Source organism: Rhea americana, unplaced genomic scaffold (assembly GCF_003343005.1).
Source record: "Rhea americana isolate MKP2758 unplaced genomic scaffold, rheAme1 scaffold_205, whole genome shotgun sequence".
Lineage (NCBI taxonomy): Eukaryota > Metazoa > Chordata > Aves > Rheiformes > Rheidae > Rhea > Rhea americana.
Window position 1 is genome coordinate 789,120 of NW_028186206.1, and position 27,142 is coordinate 816,261.

At 34.0% G+C, this 27,142-nt stretch overlaps 1 protein-coding gene across 1 annotated transcript in view; it reads left to right on the forward strand.

Annotated features, from left to right (window-relative positions):
• The window catches only part of CPEB2 (cytoplasmic polyadenylation element binding protein 2), a 56,426-nt gene that overhangs the window by 19,107 nt on the left and 10,177 nt on the right, over window positions 1–27,142 (forward strand). Inside the window, exons 4-9 of the mRNA XM_085304249.1 lie at window positions 3,948–3,998; window positions 15,081–15,251; window positions 16,757–16,846; window positions 24,000–24,118; window positions 24,416–24,530; window positions 26,348–26,529. Of these exons, the coding sequence (XP_085160375.1) occupies window positions 3,948–3,998; window positions 15,081–15,251; window positions 16,757–16,846; window positions 24,000–24,118; window positions 24,416–24,530; window positions 26,348–26,529 (728 nt within the window). The remainder of the gene's footprint in view (window positions 1–3,947; window positions 3,999–15,080; window positions 15,252–16,756; window positions 16,847–23,999; window positions 24,119–24,415; window positions 24,531–26,347; window positions 26,530–27,142) is intronic.

Here is a 27,142-nt window from a genome sequence, read left to right on the forward strand (position 1 = left end):
ATTGTTTTGAATTAGCAGAACTCTTTAACTGGTTTTAGTAGATAAATAGCCCCGCAGAAATTGGTGTGCAAGCACGCGTGTCTGTGTGTGTGTGTGTATGTCTGTACATAAGAATATATTGTGAGAAGTGCGTAACAACAGTTTCTGTTAATATTAATCAGATTTAGACATGGAAGAGGGGAYTAAATAGAATTTTTAACTGCATTAGAAACCATCAAACATACCTGCTGCTCAATAGCAATATTATTTTGAATCTAGCTGTGATACATGAGAATTATTCAGTAGTAGTAATGTGCTGATACAGCTAGACTCAGGATTGCACAGGAAAATATTCTATACTACAATACTTCGTGATACAGTATGATAATATTTGGCATTGTATTTGTTTCAAATAACAGTATGATATTAATTTTGGATGTTTTAAAGCTAAATTCTATAGACGGCCAATTGAGATATATATATAGATAGATAAAGTGATTACATTTTATTTCTTAGGAATTGAATACATCCATTATTTCTGTTTTAGGTATTTTGTAGCTTATTTATAGGTGGTTTTAAAACTAGTAAAGCATCGTTATAGGTTACTAAAATTATTTTTTAGGCAATTTGAGACTCCTGGAATCACTAGAATAAACATTGAACATTGAATTACTTCTACTATTCTAGATGATTGACAGTGAAGTAGGATGGGATTTATGGAGTGGGCTGTTCTTAAAATGCATTTTTAAAGGCACTGAACACCATGCAATGAAAATAGCTGAACAGAAACAAATACAAGCTAAGTGAATTGTTCTAAGATGATGGACCCATTTTATATGCTCATATTTACATCCTGCTTAGGTTTGTATAAATCCATTAATGAGAATAATCTGCTCAAAAATAGAGAATAATGTGAGCTGTATATAAAACTGATCTTGCACCTCATTCATTGCATGAAGTGTTCTCAGCTGGGGTTCCTAGAAACACAGCATTGTGCCTCAACAGATTAATCTGAGGGGTAAGAATTTAAGTCAACAGTATCAAATAGCAGTAATTATATTTTGAAAAAGTAAGCAAAAACCACCTATGTTAAAAATGTTTAAAGAATATGAAGTCCTAGTAGAAGACAAGGTATTCAATACAACTTTTTTATGTAATAGTATGATTTGTTCATTGAAATAACCATTTGAATAAAACCAGAAAGAAGCATCAATACAGCCACCCATGTATTGAATACTCTGTTACTCACTTTGCTTTTCTGTGCCTTGGAATACAATATCTGCAGTATCAAATCTGTCTTCATAACACAGCAAGATTAGGTGTATTTGTGTGATTAATAGGTTAGGTTCATGAGAGGTGGCCTCACTCAAAGAGAGTGCTCCTTTGCATTCTCCCCACTGCTCTGAGAAGTGCTTTGTTTCAGCTTTATTCCCTTCGACATTTTACGTTTCAGGTGCAGCTTATGCATGAAGCTAGAGAAAAAAGTCAGAAGAATGTAAAAACAGAGTTGCAAACCCAGAATGTACTAGCTTCTAAAACAGTCTTCCTCTCTAGATGTTGACAGATAGGCTTTAAATTTTACCTTTTTTTCCAGTAACAATTAGAATATATATATTTTTGTCTCCCTTGCTAAATGACAAAAGAAGAAAAAAAATATACAGCCTGGGAAGGAGACTTTCAGCACCAGCTTAGGGAGCCTTAAGATCAGATAATCATTTCTCACAGTTGCTATAATTATTTATTCTAGATACAGTGTTCTGTTTTGCAAAAAACAGCTCATGCTGTTACAAGCATTTCTGTAGCACTCTGTGTATTCAGAACACAATGGCGTCAGTAAATAATCTTGTAAGATCCTTTTGTGAGGCAAATGAGAACTACTTTTTACAGGTCTAAAGAACAGAAAAAGAAGAAACTTAAAGTGATTTGCTAAAGGTCATGTTGATTGAATCAGTGGCAGCTCCAAGGCTGAAATTCAAGGATGACTTGTTCCTGATTCTTTCCTTACTCTGCCAGCATGCTCTGCTAGAAGGGCAGAATACTTTGAGTATCCAGAGGCATTATGTGCAGCCATAAATGCTCAGCATGACAAAAATTGAATTGTCTGTTAAAACTGGACATCCTGAAGATAAGGAACATGAAGATAGAGGTGCCTTCAAGCATTTTTGTTTAATGTTTTGCCTAAGCCTAATTAAAAATACTGACAAATTTGGGAATACGATAGTTCTTTGGAGTGGCATTCTTCTGCCCATTTTCCAAAGGCTGTCCTTTTCCTTCACTACTTTCTCCACGCTTTAAAATTCTGAAGGAAGTAGGCAGAGTTCCTACCTAATCTTCATCCATTCTTAAAATAATAGTGTCTGTGGGAAGAGAAATAGTATGTGGTTGTAGAAGAATCTTTTTGTCATAGTGCATATTTTTGTCATAATGTCAAAATGCCAGAATAAAATTTCCTAAATGATCTTAATCCTGYTATTTCAAGGTTTTGACTGCAAGGATTCATCATATTAGCTATTTTTTCTGTAGTTTCTTGGTGGAGAATTTGCATTCATTTCACTTAAAGGAGAACAGCAGAACTAAACCCTATTCCAGATCTTCAGCAAAAATATTTTTTATTTATCCCCAGAGGTGTCATTTACCCATAGTACTGTTCTTCAGGGAAATTTCCAGTCCTGCTGCTAACCACACAAGTTTTCCAAAACTTACAGAAAAAAAGAAAAAGAAAAAAGTATACAATGGGAAATGTTAAAACAACCTTAATACATGGATTGCTGCTTTCATGTTTTTTCTCCCCCCCCCCCCGTGTTTCTTTCTAAAAAGAGTTGGCCTTTTCTAGAGTATACCTATATACAATGTCTTATTAATATTTAAGTTACTTGCATCTGCAAGCCATCTGCATACAAATTCCTATTTAAATCCATGTGAGTTCTAAGGACTCATAACTTCTTGACTAGATTCTTCATTGTGTCTCAGCAAGCATCTAGTTTCCTACAAAAGATCAAATGTTTAAGTTACAGTATTTTTTTWAAAAAATATATAAGGATTATAAACAAGCAAGTAAATTTTAATGGCAGGATATATGGAAATGTCGGGGTTTTGCACTTCTTCCAAACACAGCAGCTATTGTAAATTTCTGTCTAGGTCAGTGTGCAGTACTGGTATGGTTTCAGCTTCCTGTAAACAGAAAATTCTCMTTTGCTAAAAAGGAATTTATAGTGAAACTACTTCAGCTATGTGTTTTAAACTGAGCATTTAACTATTAAAAGTAATATATGCCACCAATTTAGTAAATGCAGTACTTTAATGCCAGGATATGAGGTTTCATGAACTTTTTATTCACTAAGTCTTTGAGAAAGTGTAATCTACCATGTTATTTTTTTAAAGTCTATAGATAAACTAATACTCTAATTTTGCCAGACTTACTGAAAATATTACTTACAGTGGGCATATGTGGTTCATCAAGATACAATCATAATTTGGTTATATTTTTTATGCATTTATATTAATTCCTATTAATGTGATTCTTGTTACATTGATTCCATAGATAAACACCGAACTGTAGAAATTATCCTCTGTTAAGCAATGTGCATAGTACAGTTATTCACAGTCACTATGAAAGAGAAGACTAAAGCAGTCAGCACTATTTCTGGGTGTCATGAAACAAAAAGTGGCTTTATCCTATTGGAGCTGATCCCAAAGCACGTTGCAGATCTTATGACCAGAGAATTAAGGTTAAGAAGTCTGTTCCTGTCAGCTTTAACTTGGGTCAAGGGTATTGTTGGTTAATATGCTTGGAGTTAAATATTAGCTCTTTATTTCCCTTAGGCAAACTGGAAATACAGTATATGTTTGAATTCTAAGCTGTATTTTTTTTTCATTTCACTTTTTTTTCATTATTATTCTAGCATAATAGCTAAAACCTCTGCATTCGTGGGTTTTTTTTTCTTTTTTTTTTTTTTTTTTCTTTTAAGGTCGCTTGAGTTACCCACATCCAGGGACTGACAATCTTCTGATGTTAAATGGTGAGTGCTAATCTTATAACAGTTTCTAATTATCTCTAGCTTAGCTTAGCTCTGAAACACTGGTATAAAATTATACTATTATGTTCAGTTATTGAATTACTTGCTTCTAGTCTTCAACAGTGATGGGACTGTTGCCATTTTTCAAAGTTGAATAGTAGAGCTAATCTTGCAACAGCCTTTCATTATATCTAGCTTATTTGAAATCTGAAATACACATAGAGACGTGCTATCCTTTTCTGTTCTCAAGCAGACTAATTATTGTATACTCTAAACAACAGTTAAAARCCAATTATGCTGAAACAGGAATTAGAAAAATAAGGATAGAATTGTATATTTTTCTATATTGTGTTTATATGTGATGAATTATACATTTTTCTATTGCATTTATATGAAATAACATTCTGGTTTTGTGGGCTTTTTGGAACTGGCTTCATCAAATATGCTTTTAACTCCAAAATATGTTGAAGTTAGAGTTCATGTTCACGTTCTTCTCCCAGTAGGTCAAACTTCATGAACATCTGCTACTCAGTGAAGGCATGAACTTTAGCCTTTGTTCAAGGCTAAAGAAGGAAGCAGAGCTTGGTAATCCATCTAAGTCAATAATAAATCAGGGATTTTGTACACAAATGTTTTTTACATTGGAAAAAATTAGAGCTGTAATTCCACAGCTTCACTAGATTTTAAGAAGTAGAAACTGCTGTGTACAAAGGAAGGACATTTTTGTCACTGACTTATAATCAGTGGAGAATGATGAATCTAAAGACACAATCATAAAAAACACAAGCAGAATATTTTTTTTTAGRTGTTGTTTTTTTAAGTTGGTTCTGTGGAGCCCTTTTTTATACTTGCCCTTCCCTTCTACATAGTCTACACTTGTGCAAATCAATATAAAATGTTTAAAAAAAAAATAGTCTGATCTCCCTTGTGTAATACTGAATATATGCTTAAAATTTTCAGGGGAATTCAACTTTTACTTTATAAACCATGAAAACTAAGTATTGTACAGTAGACAYCTTTGAAGAATCAGGTCTTTTGGTGCTGGATAGTTCTTAGAATGAAGTATTTTGGAAAGCAAAAGTAGCTACTTACTATTAAAATAAAATTTGTGTTTAGCCTACAAAACCCATATTGCTAATTCCTGGTTGGGAATCACATTGCATGTGGATGTGCTTGATGCTGTGAAACAGAACAGCTAACTTTCTGTATTAAACTGCAACAATAAGATATACAACTACAGAGTTAGAAAATGTACAGTGGGTAACAGTGAGTAATTCCAGACTGGCACTTAAAACATATTTTTCTTAGCTATAAGAGCAGACATCCTTTTGATACTAGGACCCTGTTTTGCAAGCTGGCTTGTTCAGGTGATATCTGTGCCATGTGGTTATCTATTGATTTATACTGAAGTGTTACATGGGAGGATAGTTTATAAGTAATTGTCAAATACTCCCATTGTGTGAGGAATTAATATTTTTTAATGCTCAGGATGCTGAGCTTCTCTTTTTATTGTATTGTATAATAAAAGAGCAAGTGGACATTGTTAATGCTATGGAATATCTTTAAAAAAAAAAAGTCTTTGCTATTATCAGTGACCTTTATAAAATGTATCTCTGTATTACCTATCTATTCTGAAAATTTTTCCACAGAGATYGCATATACACCGGAGAGTACCTTGTTTTGTTACCAATCCTGGTGTAGTTCCCACTGATTTTTGGAAGTTAGCACTTAGTATAACCGCTGTTCTTAAAAGGTGCAATATGATTTGTGGCCTTCACTAGGTGAGATAAAAAACAGCTTGAGTATCTAGAAGATAGGGTCTGAAATAACCTGATTTTGTGTGTGTGTGTGTGTGTGTGTGTGTGTGTGTGTGTGTGACCTGTAGCATTTAATTCAGAGTCTTGTTTCAGTCACCTAAATGCCCTAAAATGTCTCTGGGAACACTGAGGCACCTCATACTGCAGTCCAGTGCAGTCAGATGTGCTGGCTGTAGCCACCTGAAGCTGGAGTGTCCAAACTGCAGCTACTTAACAGCTAGTAAATAGAAAATGCGAAGRCACAGCTTCTGAGAGCATTCAGCTGCTCAGATTCTCCATCACAACCTTCCTTTCTTAGTGAGATTTGAGGGGCTTTCTCATAATATGTTATAATGAGAATTAGAGCTTGAGCACTTGTTGACAGTTTTAGACTTAAGTTTGCTTCTCTGCTTAGGAGATTCAAGCTCCTATTTCACAACATCCCTTTTAAAAGTGTCTTAAAGGGGAGAGTAGGGAAGAGAAGAACAGGTRATCCAGAGAGACTCAAATCTGAGCCTTACGTTCTCAGCTGAGTAGCAGCAGTCCTTCGGGAAGAGAAGCAGAGCATTTTTAACGAGCCGCATCTTGTCTTTGTGTGCTCTGATACTTAACGTTAGACCATATGTAGGTGAACTTGTATTTCTGAATCCCGGAAAAGTTCAGGCATGTGGTAGCCTGGAATTCTTCAGTGTTTTTATGACTAAGCACTTCTAGGTAAAACTTAGTTCTCTTTTTAAATGATAGCTCTTTCTCAGCCCATTTAGATTCTGCTTATTTAGCTGTATCTAATATTAATATTTACAATTTTCATTATTTAAATAAATGAACAAAAGGAAAACTGATTCATCTGTTTTAAAGCTCAGCCTGAAATAAAGCAATGGATTTTTAGTGACTTATCACCTAACAGTCAAGAAAAGCTATTTTGAAATGGATTTACCTGAGTAAGTCTTTTAACTGTGAACTCCATTTCTCTTTCCATAGCAAGTAGTAATGCAAAAGTCCAACATGATGGGTTTTAGGGAGTGTTTTTTTCCTCCGTATAGTTCTATTGCATTTTTAAAGGGCTTTTGAAATTTAATAGTAGCATAATTCATTTAATCAGTGCAGTAAGGAAGTTTCAGTCTTTCTATCACTTAAACATATTAAAGCTGCTTGTGCYTCTAAAAAGATGATCTACTTCAAACAGAAGTTGCTGAGTTTCCTCATACAGGAACTGTGGAATGAGATCTTGTAGTCTGTTATTCAGGCCGAACTAGAATAGTCTTAATGATCTCTTTAGTCTTAAAATATATAAATGTGACTTATAAGGGAATCTTAATAGAATTTAAGCACCCAAGCTGAATAGAATGCTATGAGAATCAGGCACTTATTGTTAGCCTAAGCTCTTGTGAAATTTCAGCCATAACTGTATATAGTTTTCTTTATAAATATTAAAGAAAAAGCTCTGCTACTTAACTCTTACGGTCTGATCATTTAAATCAGGAACATTAGGGACCAAGAGTTCCTTATCTTACTTTCTATCATAAATTTCATCATTTTTGAATATAACAAATTTATCTGCAAGTTTTTTTTTTTTTTTTTGTTAATACAATATGAATATTTTGAATTCACCTCAGTAATTCAACTGAGGTATTGAAACATGCATATTTGATCTGTGGTATGTATTTGAAATATATGCCTGAATAAAATAGAAATCATATATTTGTTATCTACATGATAGCAGTGTTCACGTAACTTCCAAAGTTATACTGATGTTTTCCTCTTGTTGGATAACTATGTACACAAAACATACTTACTGGTATTTCATGTATTTTTATCTCAATTTGCACTGATTTAAGTTGCAGAAAGATGATACTAATTTTTTTGTGACCAATTTAGAGTTTGTTACTATGCAACTGTAGGGATGTAGAATCAGCAATTGTTAACTGTAAGAAAAGGGTAGTTGGTTGTGTTTTTTTTTCTTTTTTTTTATGTACAACACTTCTAATTTTGGAAAGTCCCAAGGTTATTGGACGTGAAATCAAGATGATACTTGCATGTGTTACCTAATTTTTGTTTTCTAAAATAAATCTGTTGCATTTTATACTCTGAAATCTTTCAAAGGTTTTGATTTATTAAGATACTCAGCTTTACAAAGTAAAGGATTCAAAAATTATGTCTGTACAGCTTATTCTTTGAAGGAATTTGGGAAGGAAGAATTACTATTTCTCCTTTTTTGTTAGTGTAATGCCCAGTAAGTTAAGTATACCTGCAATGTCTGGCTATTCAAAACAGCTGAAAGAAATAATCTTTTTTCTCTCCTGCAATTATTTCTTTATCTAAACATATATACATTAGTTGTGTGAAAGTATATATTAAATATACATAAATATAAATGGAAATAAGTGAGTGTATATAAGCATGTGTGCTCTGAAACATGTAATTCCATATGTGCATGTGATTTTAATAAATATAAAAGAATATTTCTGATTAAATGTAGTACCTTCAGAAAGGACATCTCATTGCTCACCTTGTACATACTAAAAGTTGACTGATTTAGGGAGTCTGCTTTTCAAGCAGTATCTGGCCTTTATATATAATAAGGAAAAATTAAAATACTGCAGTTGCAGGAAGCTAGAAAGGGTATGTATACTTTAACATCRTATTTTTACTGATTTGGGAAGCAGTCTGGTTTATAGCCTGTAACCTGCAAGACATGCTATTTGTACTTCCTGTTGCTCAAACATCTCGTCTGTATTATAGCTGTGATTTTAAAGACTGAGTAAAACTAACCAAAAATAGCAAGTTTTGTTAAAACATACAATCTGATGTTGTTAATGGTCACATTTATTGCAGTAGTGAYTACAGATGGCCTAAGAATGGGATGAAATCTTTCTAGATGCAGATTAGCAGAAAATCCCTGCACAAATCAGTTTGCAATGTAAAGGGATAAGACAGATACATAGCAAGAGATAGATTTACCATGCAAGTAAAGTGAATAATGTGACAACAGTAAATATGATTATTTTCCCATTTATCTGGTTTCATTCTTTCTCTTAAGCAAAGACCTCCTCAAAAAAACACTAACTTTGGTACATCATTGTAATTTCAATATACTTGAATGAAATGCTGCAGCAGATGCTCTTTTATTTGAATTACTCTAGGGTTTTTTAGCATTTTAATAATGCTTTTGTGTTTCTTCATAAAATTTGTGTTATTTATTTAAAAATGTACAAAAAAACAGTGCAAGTGTTCTATAACATAGCATCTCTTACACGTATCAGATTGCCTTAACTACGAAAATTTGAGAAAATATCTCAACTGGTTCAGTTGGCAGAAAGAAGCAGAACTGGAGGAAGAAAGGAAAAATTACTAAGCCATTCACCACACGAGGCTTATTAATATGCATTTGTGCATTATTCTTTGAGAGAGAGCACGCCAATGCAATCGCTATGGATGTGATGCACTTGAATTTTTTCTGATTATTCTAGTTTTTCTTGTGAAATTAAAGAAATAAGAGTTAACCAAGGGCTTAGCGACACTACTACTAATGCTACATGGGAGTCAGTTTGGCCAAGAGTCAGAAAAGATTCTTACTTGCTGCACTACTGGCATAGCAGTGCATATCTTTTAACCATCTGACCCTTCAGAGGAAAACACAGTTTGATATTAGGCATTAGTGTCCCTATGCGATAGCAACTGATGAGGGGATTAATCACCTCCTTGGTAAAAGGATGCATTATGTTTTGTGGATTCTGTTTTGTTGTTGGAAGTCTGAATTTAGGTGTTTCCCCTTGGTTGCATACCTAAGTCCTTCTTTGAAACTGGGCTTTTCTGTTTTTAGCTTACTAGTAGAAGGTTGAAGGTCCTGAAAAACTTCAAGYAACAGATCGTTCTAATAGTAATTCTTTCAGAGGAAAGAAAGTAAATTTAAAATCATGTTCAATGCAAGACGTATAGGAATGCAGTGAGAGTTGTGTAAGGAACCAATGGCTACATTAAATGCAAGGATAGGTTTTCAGAATTCCATAAGCAATCCACTAAATTCCTATACAATAGGAATAGGAATAAAAGAAATGCTATACTAAACAAACATTTTGAAAAATGTCTAAGCAAATGGGAAGTGCTAGAATATAAATATTTAATAATATGAAAATAGGACAGTGAATGATATTGGCAAGTTACTGAGTTTATGAGGCTGCATGTAAATCTATGACCCAGAAAAAAGCTGCATTTTAGGAGAAATGTGTGCATGCAGTCCCAGTAAAATCAAAACAGTTATGCAGGGACAGAAGCATCTTTGTTAATGAATGTTGCTATAATATTATGTTTTCAGTAACATCTTCTGTTTGAAATTAACTGTAATGCTGTAATGATTAAAGTAGTTTTCTCTGAAACAAAGTTTGAGGAAAAGGAATTAAAAATATTTTTTGGAAACATATCAAAAATTACATACAGCTTAATACTTTTGTGTTAGTAATTTGTCTATTTTTAGTTTACAAGTCTTTAGACAGAGGAGCAATCAGTCATCTGTAAGCCCGATCTCTTTAAAAATCTTGCAACACTCAAAAGTTCAGAAAATCTTGGATTTACTTGCAGTCTGTCAGAAATTGTTGCTTTGCCTTTGTGCAGTGTTTTTGATACAATGGTGTTTCTTGTGACTTGTGACCTGATTTTGTTTGCTGCTACAAGGAGTCTTTTGTTTCAAACAAAACCTTGCGGTTAATTTTCTGCTAGCTCTTTTCATGAAAAAGGAAGGTCACAGCTTATAGCATTTGTATTGTCACTGCAAAGGACTGTACAAACTGTTCCATGGACCAGGATGTTTCTCTGATTAATTTAACGCTTGCTACATGCTTTTTAAAGTAATATTTTACTTTTTACAGTTTCAGTACCCTGTGTGTTATGTAGATACTATACAAGATTTTAAACACATTTATGAAGTTAAGTTACAAAGTTATTTAATTCACACTTCCATAATTAACATGAAATTAAAATCTAGTATAAAGGCACATTGAATAATTACTATATAATTTTTAAATGTATGCAGTATTGCTGTTTCTAAAGTATATTACGGCTAGAGCTATCATCAAATTAGTATAGTATTTAAGTAAGACTTCARTTTAATGCAGTCCCCACTGTATTTATCAGTGGCAAGTACTGATGAAGATTTTTACTTATCAGTTACCCACATAGTTTTTTGTATCATAAGCATTTTAATATGTGGGCATAATACAGTTGTTTGACATTTTACAATTTGTCCTTTGTTTACATGCAGCGAGGAGTTATGGGCGAAGACGAGGTAATTCACTTCTGTTTGTTACAGTACAATTAATTCTGATGGGGCTGTTATTGATCATTATGATTAATTACTCCAGTTTGTTGATTATAAACTCTCATCTGCATGTTTCCTTAGTTTGGGGATCTGGAGGGTGTGAGGGAAGGAGGGGTGGGATCTGATTTTCTTTTAGTCATTGATCTCTTTACAGTAAGTTTGTATTACAAATCCATTAATCAGTTAGAACACTGTAGCACTAATCATAAATTAGTTAATGCTAATAGCTGCTGTTTGCAGACTTATCCATGTTAAAAGTATACAGTTTACTAGTTATTCTTTTTTTTTAAAAAAAAAGAACATCTTTTCCTTTTCTGTGTGTGGTAGTGTTCAACTAAAAACCTTTCACAGACTTGGTCAGAAATTTAATAAAAGCTCTTCGAAAGAGTAAATGAATAAACAGAGTTTCATAGTATAAACCAATATATTAGCTTATACTATGGCTTATTTACCTTGGAGCTATACTGGTTTAACAATGTGAGACCATGATCTATGGTTATTATATAGGCTTTGTGAAGTATGCAGGAAAAAAGGTCAAGATCTTCTGATAACTTCAGATACTAACATATGCTTAAATTCATGTCTACGTCTTTCTTGATCTCTGCATTGGTTCATAAATAACTGCTTGATAACAATAGTTCAGAGAGGAATGATGATCTAGATCATGGTCTAAATGTGTAATAATATGATTATGTTTTAACCTGGCAGAATCCTGGCAGATTCTGCCTAAATCATTATGCTAAATCCTGAAAAATACTTAGTGAAAATAATAATAAATGTGTTTTCCTTGATTATATAATACTCTAATTTGGTGTTTGGTAGCCTGTTTTGTGAGCAAGAATAAGAACCATTTCATTCAAATCATTGCTTTCTTGTTTCTATCTATTACTGTGTTTGCAGATTTCTCTGTTTTATTTGTGTATTTAAAAAAAGTGCTTATAAAGATCTTGCCTTTTTCTTCTACTTTGGGAGGAAGTAGAAAGCTTAGAAAATTAYCTCTGCTCTCTTTAGGTGAGAGACATGTAAAAGAAGGAGAGAGAAGGAAGTTTTGGAAGTCATATACAGCCTATTACTCTAAATGCGTTAATCCATTGTCCTTTATGTCACCTTAGAGGCTTTTGGCAAACTTTTACCCACATCCTGATCTCACCGATATTAGTTCGGCATGTTTTTTGATGATACAATTTGCAAAAAGAACAGAGCCGTAGATTCTCATTCTTAGATTTTAGCATTGGCTGTGGAAACAAATCTGTTCTGTGGATTATTCTGTTTTGTGTTTTTTTTTCTATATATACTATCATTTCTGATTTACAATATACACAAGTATCTTTGGCATGCTTCAGAGAAACATAAAAACATAATTTTCATGGTAAGAAAATAAGTATAAATAGTGTGTCTTTTTAAAATACGCCAATTTTAATAAACTTGTTAGCATTATAATATTGTGACTAAAGCATTTATAAGTGTTTTTAAGTCACTTAGCAATTTATTTCTCTTTTCCTGCAGTAGAGAGCGTTTTAGATGTAGAGAGCAAAACTATGTGTTTTTTAAAGATAATGGAGCTAAATTGTAGCCATTTTAGATTTAAGATGTTAGGAATAACTCTCATATTAGTGAAAAGTCTTCTGATTTCACTTTCAAAGTTTCCTTAATTGTCTCCAATTTGAAGAAATGTTCACCAACTCTGAGAGCTTTGCTCTACTTCTTGCTTTTAGCCATTTATTCCTTCCCCTACATCACTATGGTAACAGCTCAATCTTCTCCATCATTCAGATCGGTAACAGTATTTCATCCCTGTTTCTTTACTGTTTATCCAAATCTTGCCATTTCTTTGTATACAAACATAGATCTAACTTTTCTTATTAGTCTTTATAACTGAAATTCACATCTACATTACTCAGCTGCTGCAGTCTTTCTTTTCTTGAGTCTTGACAGCATGATCTTGCTCCTGTTCTGTCTGAATAGATCATTTACAGAAACCAGCTTCTCAGCTTCCTGTTTCAATTATGCTAACTCTTTCTATGTTCCTACATTGCTACTTCACTTTTCTGCCCCACTGAGCATGAACTACTTGTTTTGACTTTTAAAAGCACTCTACCCATTCTGTTATCTGGCTGTTGAACACATCTTTGRTGGCAAGCAAGCAGGCCATCACTTGCTACCTGTTAGCCACATTTTCAAACAAGCACAACATCRTTTCTAGTGGAGGGGAGGAGCCTACTTTAGTTACCTACATTTTGTATATTCCTCTCCATCACATCTCTACATATGTCCTAAATGTGGAACACCAACATAAAATATTGTAGTTAATGCACTTCTAACTTCAGTGATCCTTGATGTCTGCCATTTTGTTTTCATTTAATATTTTTGTTGGACTATATTATGTATTGAGAACCCAAATTAGAGCCAGGAAGCTTTGCCACAACRTAGGTCAATATTAGTCCTGATGTTTGCTATGTTTTCCCCACTCTTACCTTCAAGCATTTGATTCTCAGGTTGTTTTGTAGAAGTTTGTCTTCTATATTGCTCTCACTTGYAGCAGATCAGCACAATTTCTGCAGGTGTTCCTAAGGGGCTTTCCTGACAATATTCCCCTGAGAGGGAAGGAAAGTTGCAGGCTGGATCACAAATAAGATACTGCACAGTCCTGCTGTTGGCGATGTACTGTTCCTACCTATGGATTTGCAGTGGGAGAATCTAGAAGAAATAGGCTCTTTGAGGTGTCAAATTAAATTCCCCAAATGAACTTTTTCTTTTTAAGCAGTTGAATTTATAATAATTTAAAAATGAATGAAGAGGAGACAAAAAAAAATTGCACTTGAAAATTAATGATGATTTAGTGTTTTTATTTTGTTCTACAAAAGTAGGTTCTTTTGGGGCTTTCTGAAGTTAAAGACCAACTTCCGAATTTGAAACTGTCATTAATCTTTATGCTGCTAATCTACAGCAGCAGAAGTCTGAATAATGCGAGATGCACATCCTGGCCTTCAGAATCTGTTTAAAAGTTTTCTAAAATTTGTAATAATGAAAGATGGGGTGAGGGAAGGAGAAATGTGTGTGAAGGAAGAAAAGAATTACTGTTTTCACCCACCCCCACATCTTTACAAATGTTTTTACCACCTTGCAGTTGCAAAGTCATCTTGTTGACTGTTCAGAGGTTTTGTGATTGCAGTAGCTTTTCTGTTTGAACATTTCTGCATGGGGTGAGACGTGGAACAGCAATCCCTGAAAGGCCTGCCTTACMTTGTCTTAAGAAAACAGCAACACTGTTACCTTCTCCAGATTGYTATCTGTTAGGTAGCTTCTCTCCAAACTGGCAAATTAGAGAGCAAGAAGAATAAATCAGTCTTGTAACACCTTTAAAGTGTTATGCATATTATGCACATCTGTTGAAATTCTCTTTTGCTTTCTTAGCAGTTAAATCTGTTCTTAGTTAATCAGCATCAAGTCCTTTAGAAGAGAGAGAACCTATTCATCTGAAACTTCTTATTGTTTATAGTTTTCCATTTCCCTCTGTTTGAATAAAGTGTARGACGCTTAAACATGCAATAATGCAATAGTCATTCATGTGATAGAAGTTACTACTTTAACTTGAAGCTAAACCAAAGGCAGACTAATGAAATTCATTAAGCAGCTCTTAATATGATCTCTTTGTAAATAAGACCTTTTATTTAAAACCAGTTTTATTTAAAACTTCCCTAGTGGATGGAGCAGAGTAACTACAATATAATTTGTATGAAGGATTATACTTATAGTGGCATCAGTTTCCAGTCTTGAATTTCCTTTCTGAAGTTTAATACTTTTTTTTGTGATTTTAATTATTTCTTTAAACTAATGTATACTTTCCTAATACCTTGATAATTTCATTTTTGCTTTCCAGACTGCTGTTCCCCTGCTCACTAAAATTACATAACTGTATACTGTCAAAAATATTTTAATATTTATTTATTTATTTTTATTTATTTATTTTTTTAGGACGTTCTTCCCTCTTCCCAATAGATGATGGTTTGCTGGATGATGGTCATAGTGATCAAGTTGGAGTCTTGAATTCACCTACATGCTACTCAGCCCATCAGAATGGGGAACGAATTGAGCGCTTCTCTCGGAAAGTGTTTGTTGGAGGTCTTCCACCAGATATTGATGAAGGTGAGCTTCCTAAAAACTAAGTAAACTAAGTTTGGAGGAATGGAGAAAGAAAGAGTTTGAAAAATGTAACTGAAATAATGAAGTATCTTCTCAACAAAGCAATATTGATATGAAAGGTACAACCACATTTTTGCTGAGAGTTCATGAGTGTGTTAAGCTTAATTTAACTTGATGTCATCTCTTTCTTTAGTTATCTTTGCTTCTGCAGATTGCAGAGTTCCATATGAAGCCTGGAATTTGGGTTCATGCTTAATCGGCAGTGCTGTAGGAGTGCATATTCCTTTCAAATACATCTTAGCCCTCCATGGTATCTTCTCTGTGCTCACTTTGTCCTCTCTTAATAGGAAGTAATTGCACTTCAAATTCTGTTTTACTATTACCTGAACATCTTAAAAGGGATTTAGAAAGATGAATATTATTTTCATAATAAATAGAGAAACTTAGGCAGAGAAAGGTCAAGTGGCAGAGTACCATGTAATGCACTGAGTACAGAATGTTCAACAGAAGCTCAGATTATTTTATCATGCAGTTGTTTYGTACTGTATTAGTGATTTGAAGTAATCATACTACTTAATATTAGATTTTTCCTGTGCAGAGAAGAGTAAATTRCATGCTAGCTTTGTAATGTAGACAGAAATCCGTTTACAAGGTTCAGTGTAATCTTAGTTTGCAAACCAAATAAGCTGACTGTGGTTAATTATCTCTCAGACACTGGAAGTCTATATTTCAGTTTCATCTTCATCAAAATACTCACCTGCAATGTACTTAAGTGTTTTGTTTTTGTTTTTTAATATAGTTCAACTTTTTTTCTATTTGATATTTTTCTATTTTCTATTTCAAATATGCTCTGTAGCTTCCAATTCAAATGCTAAACAAAGATACAGGGGGGAAAAAAACTTCTTTGCTCTATCCTGACTGTTTACATGCTGATGGTGGGATGCAGCTGAAAGAAACAGAACATATTTGTGTTTGAGGAATATTGCCCTTGTAGGATTTAGAGTTGTTTTATTTTTCCTCCTGCCTGAGGGTTTTAAAAGGAATGATAGGAAAGAGCAGCTGGGATAGAAAGACATCACAAAGCTATGCAGGGGGCACAGTAGGTCCTGCACCAGGCCTGTTCATAGTTATGGTATAACCTCCTCTAGGCAATTCTAGTTTCATGCTTGATCTGTGTATGATGTCCACTGAAAAATGCAGGCATGCTAATTGTGAAGTACCGTACCAGTTTGACCCACGGAGTTTTGTTGTCCATATGCTTCTGAAATACTCTTTTTATTATACAGTAAAAGACAAAATTTGCTTAAAATCACTGGAGACATACTGCGTAAATAATAAGCCTTGGAAAATGTATCTTTCTTTTTTTGTTGTTTTTAAAAGTAAGTTTTTGTTCATAAAAATTGGAAACTTTCTGGAGAGGGTGACATTTCATGGATAAAAGGAGTAAAGGTCTTTTTAAAGTTATAAATGTTGTTTATTTTAATTGCAACTTTTATACCTGTTTTTAGATGAAATTACTGCTAGCTTCAGACGATTTGGGCCATTGGTAGTTGACTGGCCTCACAAAGCAGAAAGCAAGTCCTACTTTCCACCTAAAGGTAAGAGTTTGAAGGTTTGGACCTGTCACTAAATACAAAGTATTAAGGAGACTCTAATCTTTTCCCAAAAGGTATAATTTATAGTCCCTATGAACAGTTAATTCAGCAACTTCTGTGCAGGCTCAGGCAAGGCACCACTCCTGAGACAATTGTTTTAGTCTTGTGCCTAGTTCAGTACTGGGCTTCTGAAGAATCTCGTATATTCTGATTTCCCAAATACCAGATCAGTGGTTTATATCTATCTGTGTCATTAAATTAAAAATCTGTATTTGTGTTTCTGTCCAATTTCTAAAATTGAAACCTGGTCAAATTTTTAAGACTAAATCTTAGACACAAATTTTCATTTTAAGTTACAGTCTGGATTCTGAAATTGAAAATGAAATAGCATGTATGGCAAATTCATTGGTTCAGCTTGATGTGTTGCTACAGGTTAAGATATAAATTGTGCAGAGAATAGAAAAATGCAGCTCACTTCTGAAATTCAAAGTTTTGGTACAGTTTTAATAAATTTGAAATTTATAAATATGCATTTATTTAGATACTCACTTAATCACCTGAAATACTCGTAACAGGTTTTTCAAAATGTTTGCTTTTACCAAAAGCAAAATTAGAAAAGATACACCAAAATACCAAAAGGTATATTTGGATCTTTGATCAAAATATCAGTTTTRTATTTGTTTCAATGTTAGACTGTGAACTTGGAGCATTAATTTCTTTTTTTAATAACTAATTGAATTTTCATTTTAATTATTTCTATCATTGTAATTTGAGTGATATTCAAAATCTAGTTCATGTATTGAACAAACTATATTGTACAGTTAAATAAGCTAAATTACTCAGCATATCTCTGTACATGTACCCTCACGTATTGGAATGCATGAAATAAATGCACAAATCTGTTTCAAATAATGAAGACAATGTGGATATTATTCAATTTGTAGAGAATACAGCAATTCATCCCTTCCCTGAAGTGACAAAAGTAAGCATGGCTTTATGAACTGGTGGTTCGGTTGGTTATCTGACTATCTTTTCTGGAGGAAAGACAGAAATATCACAACTGGCCCTCCAAAGAGTGGGAAAAGGAGTTTAAAGTCTTAGAATTTCCATGTAGTATCCATAAATAATATTCAAAGATAAATGAAGAGACTTGGACTTTTTTAATTGGTCAGGCTGGTCCACAAAGATGCTGTTAAATTACCCATGTTTACTGTAAAAAGTGTACCTGTGTTCACAAATTACAATGGAAATTCTTGAGGAACTCTTTGAAGAAGATGCAACTCTGTGATGAATATGAAAAAGTAGGAAGATCTAAAGGGAATCAATTCTGTCACTAAGTTCCAAGGAGTTCAATTAAGTCCTGTCTCAGATTTTGCACAACTTCTAAGGATATGTTTCCAGACTTTTTCTTATTAAGTAAAGCTTTTTSCTGTAGTTGGAATACTGATAATTACCACAGTAAAATATTCTGTATTATAAACAGAGTTTCATAAAAGCAGAGAGACAGAGCTTCCCTCTATTGATCTAATTAACTCAGGAAACACTTAGAGACTAAGCATTAATGTGATACATGTGACTGACTGATCTTTTTTGATTTTTAATAACTCTTATTGTTTTCTACTCTTTTGAAACATATCTTTTTTGCAATATTGTTTTGTAATGTGGCTGTAGCTTAACACTTCATAGTATAGGTTTGTCTGTGTAGATACTCGGCAAACATAGTTTACTATTAACTTTTGAATATTTGTGTTCATATCTGCTTCTTTCAGTGCAACAGATATGGCTTGTGATTATTTCRTAGTAGAATTTCATGGAGATCTGTGTCTTACGTGTTTAAGTAGTATTCACTTGTGCAGACAAGAAACCATATATGTATATTCACTAAGATAACAAAAACTGCTCGTGCTAGGTTAAATACTAAGAAAACTTTAAGACTGATCAATAATTAGTAATATTGGTAATATATCCTATATTAACCTAAAGAGTTCATTTTTTACCTATAATCTGAAGTGTCTAATTTATTAATCTGCATGAAGTTAATTCAATGTGTATATTTTTGTTGTTCAGTCTTGCTAGAGGTTAGTCATAGTATTACTTTCAAAAGATGTCTCAGAATTATCTGTTTCTGGGCTGATTTATGTAATAGTCTTCTCTGTGGTGAAGGTACAGCCTGTCTTTTTGCTAGCCTCTTGTTCAGTCTTCCAGACTCTGCTTCCTTCGAGGATCTCTGCTTACAGAAAGTCCTGAGGGAAGGCCAAGTGCATAAGAAGCATTTACTGCCACCTGAGAAACACCAACTGATCTTTCTTAACCTATTACATTTTTGCAGCAGTTCACCATACAGTTAGGMCCAACAAAAAAGGAAATTTTAAAACTTCAGGCTAATCTTACCAGGAAACTTTACTTTGAAGCAGRAAGAAAAATCTGTTAAAGTTGAAGTACAAAGTCCCTAAGTGATCTGCTAACTAATGAAGAATTTCTTCCTTATCTTGTCACTATTTACCATAACTCCTGTTATGACTTAGTTGGCAAATATATTTATGAAACAACGCATATGTTCAAAGCAACTTGCTGAAATGAGGACTTCATTCTCATAAAAATCAAGTCTCAAAGAAATCTTGCATTGAGGATATGCCAATCCAAAGTAGGCCTTTTTAAATCTGACCAGTAGTTTGTATATTCTGTCTGTTTATAGTCAGTGTCAAACAGAAGATACTGTTTTAGGCAAGATGGTATCTCCAGCTTTTTCTAATTATCTAACTAACTATTTCTGTTGTATTCTATCCCAGTAGTTACACAGTGACTTGATTTATTGAAAATTCCTAACTAGTTTAGAATTGACTGAAAAATAAGTTTGAAAATGTTCTGTCTCTACTTGAAGTAGCAAAGTCCTAGGTCCAGCAAAGTTCTGTTTAGCTTGTTACCAGCTTATTTGATTGCCCTGAGTGAGTAGAACTGAGCTCTGGCTTCAGGCAAGTATCTGTAGGTGTCTTCATGTGTGATCAGTGTCTAACGTTCCTTTAATCAATGGGAATCCAGCCAATACAGTTAGTGGRGTATAGATGGCTGTTCTGGTCACCATAACATAAGCACATGGGRTTTGATTTATTTACCTGAACCTAGGATAACTAAAAGATTTTTTTTTTCACAGGGTTGCCAAATGTGACACAGTACCTATTGAAGCCCTATACCATTCTGGAACAGCAGCTGAAGTACTATATAGGCAAAGTACTATATAGGTTAAATCATACTAAATGTCCCTGTTACCCACTTGATCAGCAGAGTAGTAGTATAAATGCCAATGTGTTAACTGAGTCTCTGACTACAGTAGGAACTTAAACACCTTTACTGTAGAGATACAGAAATAGGTGTTTGGATCTTGATGTGAATCCTACTCCCTTTATTCAAAAGTTCCTTAGCTAATAGCTAGATAATAATTGTATCGGCATGCACTTTTTCACGTCAGATACAATTTGGAGCTAATTCCCAATAAAAGATGACTAAACTGAGTGAGTAAAAGATTTATGTTTTAAAGATTAAATTGAATTGAAGTACTGTTGGGTCTCTTTAAACATTGCATGTCTTACCCAAACGTTAATTATTCCCAACATCAAATATAAACCCATTGTCCACATTAACCTGTAGTTAACACTATTTTCTTCTGATTTAAGCTAGGGCATAGCGTTCTGGGGACAGGAATTGCACTGCACTTTGAGGCCATTAACTTTCCTCTGGGGGAGGTGTGTTGGAAAGAGGCACCAACAACAAAACAAGATACAACTATTTTGGCTGGTATGAGCAGTGTCGTTTTGGCTGGCAAATGCATTGATTTTCCTCACCCCTTCTCTAAGCCTCTCAGGATAGGAATTAATTGGAGTTTGATAGAACTTAAAACAATTCTTTCTGATTTCTGCATTGAAATAAGCAGAACAGAAGAAGCATCCTTTCTCCTTTCAGTAAACTTTGTTTTGTTCCAAAATAAAGTGTACCTGACTCAGAAAATGATGTTAGCCACCAGTGAATCTCATTACCATTTCTTGCTGTGGCTTTGTTCTGTATATAATATATACAGAGAACGAAAATACTGCTTCTGTATATGGGTGTGAGGGAGAGGCGTTAATTCTTCTGAGGATTTAATTCAGTAATACAGCTAGCTGCTTAAAATGTATCCAATTTCTACTACCATTGCTCACCCACTGTGTTAAAAAGTATTAAATTTCTTGACTTCTCTGGAAGATTTCTTTTTGGTTAAGAGGTATCAGTTCTGCCTGAGGGTGATTATAAGCACTGCTTTAGGTATCAGGGAATGTAGTTTTAAAGTCAGTTACATCTCCAGAACAATTTATTATTTTGGGTTATTTTCTGAGAATGATATTACCAAAGTCACCCGTACTGCTTCCCTTCGAAAAATCAGAGTATAGTTCTAGTATTTTGCAGAGCAATTCAGTCAGGTGGTTCTCTAACACGCAGGTAACCTAACCTTTGTGTCTCACAGAAGGTATACATTCTGGCAAAGGTGCATATGAACAAGAAATTTACTTTCTATCACTTATGATAATTGTAATTCAATACTACTCCAAAAGTACTGGTTCTTCATTTGATTGTTTTCATCATCCCTATGTACATGACTTAACACCACACCAGCTTTGCAGACACTGAATATCCAAAATAGTTATTAAGTTATGAACATTGAGGAGAAAAATAATCCAATAAACATATATATTGAGAAATCAGAAAGGGGTAAGAATTAAGCTTGCACCATGTACATGTTGGCATGTGGTAACTGTAGTAACAGCAGGAGCCCTAATTTGATATCTAACTGAAGTACCTAAGATAAGAGCATAATTTGCCTGTGCAAGCTCTGTCTAGCTAAAGAAGAGAGTCTGGATGCCTGTGCAACTCTTCAAAAAAGTGCTGTTCTTTGGAGAAGTCTGTGACTTAATTTGTCCTAGGAAGTGAATCCTGGCCCTTGGCAGGTGATGAGGAATGGTTTGTATCTTGACTGTTTTAAGCCTAGCGTTCTTTGGAAGGGGTTGGCCCTGTCTATGTATGTCTAAAAAGTGTGGGGCCTTGAGCTAATTATTATCTCTTCCATAACTAGGTTTCTTCACTATGAGAAATAGTTGACTTCCTTCAAACTAGACCTGAGGAGGAAACTAGAATGCCTTGTAAATCACTGAAAGGCTGGAGCTGTGGAGCAAAACTAGAGCCAAACAATTTAATAGTACAGACTATACCCTAACTGTCTTCATGTCTTCAGAAGGAGAATAGTACAGCTAAGCATCTGACAYGAGCCTCTCTGGTGCTTAAAAATTGGTGGGATGGACCCAGATATGAAGACATGCTTTGCAGATGACATAGAGAAAGCAGTAATAATGTATAGTTATGTTCTTGATTTCCATRCTTTTATTGCAGGTGTGGCAAAGTATAGTTAACCTTAAGTATTCCATCATCRAGTTTTAATATTTTGATTTTCTATCTTTTTACAAGCTTCCATAGTTACATATGTTAATAGCTACAGGCAGACAGGTGGTAGATTGTTGCATATTCATATATGAGAACTTACATGAAAGTGCCCCTGATATACTGTAGGATTAAAAACTGATGAAAAATCAGCATCTGAGATTTTATGCGCTTCTGTCCCTCAGTCTTACTGAATAGGGACCAGGTATACAAAGTATCTTCTGCATTCAGCCCTCCCCTTCATTAATCAAGTTTTTGCACTTAGATCATTCTTGTACTGAGTTCATTCAAACAGTAATGTGTGTGCYTGGCTTCAGTGTAAGTGGGGAAAATTATGTGGGTCTCACTCATCTGTCCTAATCTACACATGCTCAGATCAGTTTTGCATGGATAATAKGTTAATTTTAATTTGCAAAATGAATAAATACAGAAAGATTTCCCTGTTAAAACAAATAGTCATTATTTAGATTCAAAAAACTGAGTTTAGTGTAAACAGATTGTCTTCAACAATAAAAATGGACTTCACAAGGAAATGYTTCAGCCGGAGCTCAATTTGAAAGATTCCCTACAGAATATATATTAGAAAAGTAAACAAAATTTACATTAAAAATACTGAATACCTAAAATTGTCATGTGTCCCTTGTAATTAGCAGGGACAGGACTCTGGTTTCAGGAATAAGAAGGTAAGGTGACTGATAGGATAGGATGAGAGACCATGTATCTTTTTCTTTAAATCTTACRTTCTCATAAATCTAAAATCAGTCATGCTGTTGTTTCTCTCTTCTCTTTTTTCTGTTCGTTCTTTACACATTGAATCTTCCGCGCTTTTCACAATGTGGAGTGCTACCTGTACATTGATGACTTAAGCTATCTGTTTGCAATCAGATCGCTAGTAGTTAAGTAGTACCTCTCAGAAGAAGGGTATCATTTCCAAAGGGCTTTGTAAAGCAGCCACACTTCCTCTTGCAAGCTCACTGCAGAGCAACTGCTTCAGCAATTTACTTTTTGTTCCAAACAATAAAATCTAACTTAGTGTGAAAATTTCACATTCATTATTAATCTCAGAAAGAAATGTGGATTTATGATTCTTTTAAAATCCATTAGAATGCAACCTTAATTGCAACCTTAACTTGTAAAGTAAAAAAAAAAAAATGTTTTATTAAACTATAACCATCAAAATATTCTGAAATGTAAGATTCTTCATTTGTCTGACTGTTGTTTCTACTGTAGAATTAAATAAGCATTTTAACTCCTATTTTTGTAGTGTTTGAGAGGCTTGCTGGATCACTTATGTAACAAAATGCTTTGATCTAATCTTTAGAATTGAGATTAGTCCTTTGTGCCAAGTCGGATTTTCATTGTATAATATCCATTGCTGGCAATGAATTTGCTTATCCTAGATTTCAGTATATGATAGAGCAGCAAGGTTTGCTTTTATTTGATTATTATTCTCTTTTGGCAATTTTTTAAGAAAAGAAATACTTGTTTGGAGTTCTGTTGAAATTAATTGACCATGGCAAAATAATGCATAGGTAAAAAGATGGTTGATCAACAGACAAATAGCTAATTTGACTTTGGCACTTATTTGTAATAAGTATTTTCTTACAGAGAAGTCGCTGACAAAGAAGATTAAGGAAAAGTAAGAGAAAAATAAAAACTCAATCTTTTTTTTTCTTCTTCCATTTTTCCCCAGGTTATGCGTTCCTCCTTTTCCAAGAAGAGAGTTCTGTTCAGGCACTGATTGATGCCTGCATTGAAGAAGATGGAAAGCTCTATCTATGTGTTTCCAGTCCTACAATCAAGGACAAGCCAGTAAGTAAAACAGTAGATGGCCTGCAGGCTATAGTTGCCATCTGTCTAAAGCTGCATTTGAAATGATGATGATGAAAATAATCAAAAGCAAACTACTGTTGGCAGAGCTTAACATCTGGAACAATTGGATGATTTTAAAATTGTAGTGTTTTGAATTTGTAGGATTTAAATAGAGCAGCTAGACATTTTAAGCTAATGGAGTTGTGACTGTTTGACAGTTTAGATATGCTGATGAGCATATGTCTATAACATGGTGAAACTTAAAGTAGCATACCATTTTCTTTCCCTATTTAATAGGTTCAGATCCGTCCCTGGAATCTAAGTGATAGTGACTTTGTAATGGATGGTTCCCAGCCTCTTGATCCTCGAAAAACGATTTTTGTTGGAGGAGTCCCCAGACCCTTAAGAGCTGGTGAGTATAAACTATGGCTWTACATAAAAGTAGGAGATTATAGAAAATATGAACTATGCATACTCTGTGTATACATGCTTACAGATACATAAAAGTAGAAGACTGTCTGGATAGCAGACTATCCATAGTACTATCAAATATTTTTCTGATGTTTCTCTAATAATTCTTAAATGCTGACTTTGACCACAGATCTCTGTTCATCTTCTAAACTTACTGAAAAATGTTCTAAAGCTGTAGAAAACACTTTCATCTTATTAACAAAGCCATAATGTAAATGATGTCGTAAGAGTTAGAATTTTAAAATAKTACTATAAAAAAACCTTTCTGCCATGTTACATTAGTGTTGGAGCTCTAATTTGTACTTGCTTGTAATTGTGCATTTGTTACTCTTCCTACTACCACCAACTTGCAGTTAGTCAAGATAACATGAATAACAAAAACATAGATCATGAATACTTGCAGGAGAAGGAATAGAGGAAAAAAAAAAAAAGAAATTCTGAGAGCTAGCCCTTAGCCTGAATGGTGCAACAATATATGAGATTGCAGTACTCTTTCTAGACCCTCGTTGGAATGCATGGAGGAAAATTCTGATGTTTCTGTAGTTATCAAGTGGTTAATCCACAGCCTAGATAATCTGCCTTGTAAGATTGTCTGCTGTAGCTTTGTACAATGTTTTGCAGTGGCCTTTTAGTAAAGTGGTTGAAGTGAGTGTTGGAAGTAGAAGCATAATACAGTGTTTCAGATCCCAGTTTCTATTACAATGATTCCAGGAATTTTAATTGTATATAGTTTGTACTGAATTTTATTCTTTCAGAAAGATGAACTTTCAGATGGGAGAGGTAGGAGAGCCAAAAATTGATAGTGCTGATTTGGGGTATAAAGAATCTTAATTTTTTACATCTTGGACGTACAATGCTCTAGCTTTCTTGTCATTTTACTTTTAAGACAGTACCTTTGACCATAATACCATCTGTTACGTAACATAACGATAGTATGTTCCAACTGTGCTAAATGTCTCTGAGTAAATTTAATGGGAACATTCTGATACTTATAACTAAAATCTTCTGTGTATGTGAGACTGGAACTTCTATGGCATTACGAAATAAGAGTCTCGCCTTCACAAAAGCAATAACGCATTAGCTGACTTGTCAGATAGCTATTGAACGTCAGTGTCAACTGACACCTTTGTACCCCAATACAAAGCATAGTATTCTGAAAGTTTTAAATATTCCACCTAAATGAATTGCAACACTGAGTGGTTAAAAAATGTTATTAACATTTACTAGAGTATTCTGTTTATAAATTTGAGATTTTATTCTATGTAATTAAGTTTCTATGGTAAGTGTAGCACTGCAGTGCAGTACTTTGGTGTGGCAGATGATTTATCTAATCTGTGTGGCAGATGGAAAGAGGCTCGCTACATCTTTAAATTCAAGTAGGACATAAAGCATTTGGACAGCCAGACAACATGCACAGGGGAATTTGTGGCGTGTGGATCTATTTTATACAGTTTGTGTTCCATGCCTGCCCCAAAAAGTCTCTGTAATCCCCTGAAGAAAACTGCCCTGGACATTCAGTTCCAGGTTAAGGACTATAAGGGCTTACGACTCCATCTTTCCTTGGAAAGATGTGACCACCAATGTGAAAGATCTGTTTGCCTGAGTATTTCATCATTTGTTTAATGTGTTCATATGTATCTTGTTACATCAGTTGTTATGTAATTATTAAAAATTACCTTTCTAATATTTTAAATAAAGACATATTATATAAAGTTTATTAAAAATACTTAAAATAGAAATTATTTTTTTTTCTTATAGTGGAATTGGCTATGATCATGGACCGTCTCTATGGTGGAGTTTGTTATGCAGGAATTGATACTGACCCTGAGCTGAAATACCCAAAGGGTGCTGGACGTGTTGCTTTTTCCAATCAACAGAGTTATATTGCTGCCATTAGCGCTCGGTTTGTTCAACTTCAGCATGGCGATATTGATAAACGAGTAAGTTATACTTAATGATTAGGTTTTTAAATGTTTGTTATATGCCTTCTCAGATGAGTGCCTGTCTATAAAGCAACTTTTCAGCACGCAATTAACATGACCAAATGCAAAAACATTACATTTTGATGGGCTTTTGTGACAGTTCCTTGATTACATTTCTTTCGATAGTCCTACAACTCCACTAGTTCCAAGAGTTAAACCATGAATGCCTCTGAATAAAGAACATACATTCCACAAAGCAGCAGTTTGTTCCTGGGACATATGTTATACCATATGTTATTTCCATTCTAGAGAGTGTGTTCATGCTTGTTGTGTATGGGCAAAGGGCTTGAAAATCTTTTTCCTCCTTTATTTTAAGGAAACCAAATTCTGTGATGAATTCCTCTGTGATTTGTAGGAAGCTATATTATTTGTTAGGTTCAGAGTTTTTGTACATTTTCAGCTACCGTGAACGTCTGCCATAATTGTCAGGGCTTGGCACATTGGAAAATCGATCAAGCTGGACACTTAAAATATGGACTGTCTTATCCTTTCCGTTAGGGAGTCTTTTGAGTCTTAACTAATGTATATTTCTGGTTAATAGATGCTTACTGTTTGCAAAAGCAAAACTAAC